This window comes from Camellia sinensis, chromosome 1 (assembly GCF_055761805.1).
Source record: "Camellia sinensis isolate YWXY chromosome 1, ASM5576180v1, whole genome shotgun sequence".
Classification (NCBI taxonomy): domain Eukaryota; kingdom Viridiplantae; phylum Streptophyta; class Magnoliopsida; order Ericales; family Theaceae; genus Camellia; species Camellia sinensis.
In genome coordinates this window covers 104,263,401-104,266,134 of record NC_138961.1, presented here as the reverse complement: position 1 = coordinate 104,266,134, position 2,734 = coordinate 104,263,401, and the positions used below count along the sequence as shown (strand labels likewise).

The 2,734-nt window shown below is 40.4% G+C and overlaps 1 protein-coding gene across 1 annotated transcript; it reads right to left on the bottom strand.

Annotated features, from left to right (window-relative positions):
* Positions 1–1,065: 1,065 nt before the first annotated feature.
* HSFB2A (heat shock transcription factor B2A) lies at positions 1,066–2,734 on the bottom strand. Its single transcript, XM_028252419.2, has 3 exons — positions 2,464–2,734; positions 2,081–2,342; positions 1,066–1,971 (listed from the first exon to the last, which is right to left on the bottom strand). The coding sequence occupies exons 2-3, from the start codon at positions 2,330–2,332 to the stop codon at positions 1,324–1,326; spliced, it is 900 nt and encodes a 299-aa protein (XP_028108220.2). The 5' UTR covers positions 2,333–2,342; positions 2,464–2,734; the 3' UTR covers positions 1,066–1,323.

Here is a 2,734-nt window from a genome sequence, read left to right as displayed (position 1 = left end):
ACTATGAGCTTTTATAGATTCTACCTGGCTCAATCCTAGTAGGATTCCAACTTCCCTTATAAGAGTCCTCCTAGGAATCACAGACCCTACTCACTACCAACCAAGTGAAATGGTTTGCACAATCCTATTAGGACTCTACTCTCCTTAGTAGAGTCCTCCTAGGAATTACATTCCCAAGGATAATACATATTCTGATAACTCCTTACTCACTGCTTGTCTAAGTAAGATAGCCACACTCTGAAGCGGCAGATTTCACCGAGCTTTCCTTAGCTCAGTCCTACCTCGCTTTACTTAGCACGATTCCACCCTGCTACAACACGGCTCCCTGTACCTCGGTTCAGAATACTCAAGCCGAGCTAACCTCAGTCATTCATGACCGAGCTAACAAGGCCCAGTGGCGAAGCCCATTCACCTCAGCCCATTATTTGACTCACCATAAATTTGGTTCTAGCTCGGCCCAAGCTTCACACATTTTTCCCACTCAACTAGTAATCTAAATATATATATATATATATATATTATTTGTTTATAATAAGTCATAAAACTACACATATTTTTGAGTTATTACTTTTTATTTCACAAAAATAAATATTTTATTATTTTTATTTTATATTGTTATTTGTTAGTAATTTTTTTTTTTTTTTTTTTTAACTTCATCTACGGATAAATCATCAACAGACAAATCGAGCTCATGTCCACGAGATGATTAATCCGCTTCCCAAACCGTGTCCATGAAGTATTTCATCTATATCTCTCTATCAAAACACACTACTTTCAAAATCAATTAAATTGGCTAAATTCAATCTGATTAGGCAGATTAGACGAGTTTACTGGCACCCACTAAAGGAGTGGACACCACATAAATAATGCACATTTCAGTCAATTATATCATGATGTACTTTAAATCACAATTTAACTACGTCATATCAATCTCTAGAGTAAATTTGTATTGTAATTAAGCTTTAAGGAACTGGTTAAATGATAAAAATTTTAAAAATAAGATCTAAAGTTTTGAATTATTAAAAATTTATCCAATCGGAAATTTCTATAACAGTTGAGATGTAATTGCCATCAATAACCAACGAGTGCTACTTGTGCATAAAAAGCCTCCATGCTTTAGCTTAAGCTATTGAAGCATGTGTAATTACAAAATTCAAAGAAAAAAAGAAAAATCATTTTTAGAAAAGGCTTTAATACAAAAAGGTTCCTGAAATAGGTTCCGACAGAAGGTTTCCGAAGCACGTGACGCACGCACCGTGTAGACTTTTCTACTACACCTTTCTGCTGGGCTGATGATGATCGATCATTCCTTCATTCTACTCTTCAATTACACACCCTTTGATTTGTCCGGTGACACTGTCTGAGCCACGGAGTGGTCTCTTGATCTTCACCGCCGTCCCGATGATCCAACGGCTCTGATTTCAGCTCCGTCCAACCCAGTTGCAGTGGCAGCTCATGATGCGCCTCACTTTCACCTTCCCTCCTCGACCGTTTCATACCAATCGGGACTCCAAACAATCTCGGGCTCGTTTCGTCCTCCGGTTTCGACCGGTTGTTAACGCCGCCGGTGAACCGGATCATCGGCAACAGATGGAGCGGTTTGACCGAGTGAGAACCGCTTTCCGGTCGGTTATTCGCGTAGTTTGACATCAAGGAATGAATATTGTTACAGAGATTCTTCATCTGACTCAACTCTCTGTTGAGTTGCATATTTTCCTTCCTTAGCCTCTCGTTCTCGTCTATAAGCTCGGCCGAGCTCGTCTCTCGATCTCGACATAGTAGAAGTGTAGGTGCTTTCGCTGGTGAGGAATTCGACGAGATGACTTGTTCTTCGCCTGAATTCGAAGGAGATCCCATCCCTGGAGCCGTCGCTATTTTCCGACGCTGTATATCGCATAGAAGTCGTTTTTCACCTCTACGGAAGCATTCGTTAGAGAATTCCCATCGATCAGGTACAGCCTTGCGAAATCCCTAAGAATCCACAACAAAACAAAAAAGCCAAATATCAGATACGACTACGAATATATAAAACTGAACCAGAGGATTTAATCAGATCGTGATTATTGAGACTCTCACGTACGTAGGTGTTGAGTTGACGAACAAAACTTGAGAAATTGTTGTGCTTGAAATACTTGGGAAGCAAATCTCTAGCGAACTCAGCGGGATTCCAGACGATGAAGGTGGATCCGTCTTCATTCCACGAGATCACATCGTCAATGCTATTGTCTTCAACAAGCTGGTACGTTTTGGTCAAAAACGGCGTCGGAAGAGACCTCGGTGCATCGCCGGCCGTCGATTCTCCACCGTTCTGCTCTCCGGGAGGTGGAACCATCACCGTCCACCTAAACAAAACCACAAAAAAAAAAAAAAATCAAACCCACCAAAAATAAAAATAAAAATAAAAAATCGAAGATTTAAACAAAATTGACAACAAATAGCACGAATCGAGAAGAAAAATCAAACCTAATCGTCAAGATGAAGGTATCGAAGCAGATCTGGTAGGAAATGGAGGGAGGGAGAAGGGATTAGAGAGAGAAGCGTTGAGCGAAGGGTGCGTGCATCTTCTGGCAATTCTAGAAGGTTCCTGCGACAGATATAAGGAGATGAGATGGGAGGAGAACAGGTAAGAGAGAGAAAACACAGGAATTTCAAAGATATGTGGTAGAATTTCATACACAGGAAAAAAACATGTCTGGTTGCGTTCAAGAACAAAATTGGATAAGTGATCATGATT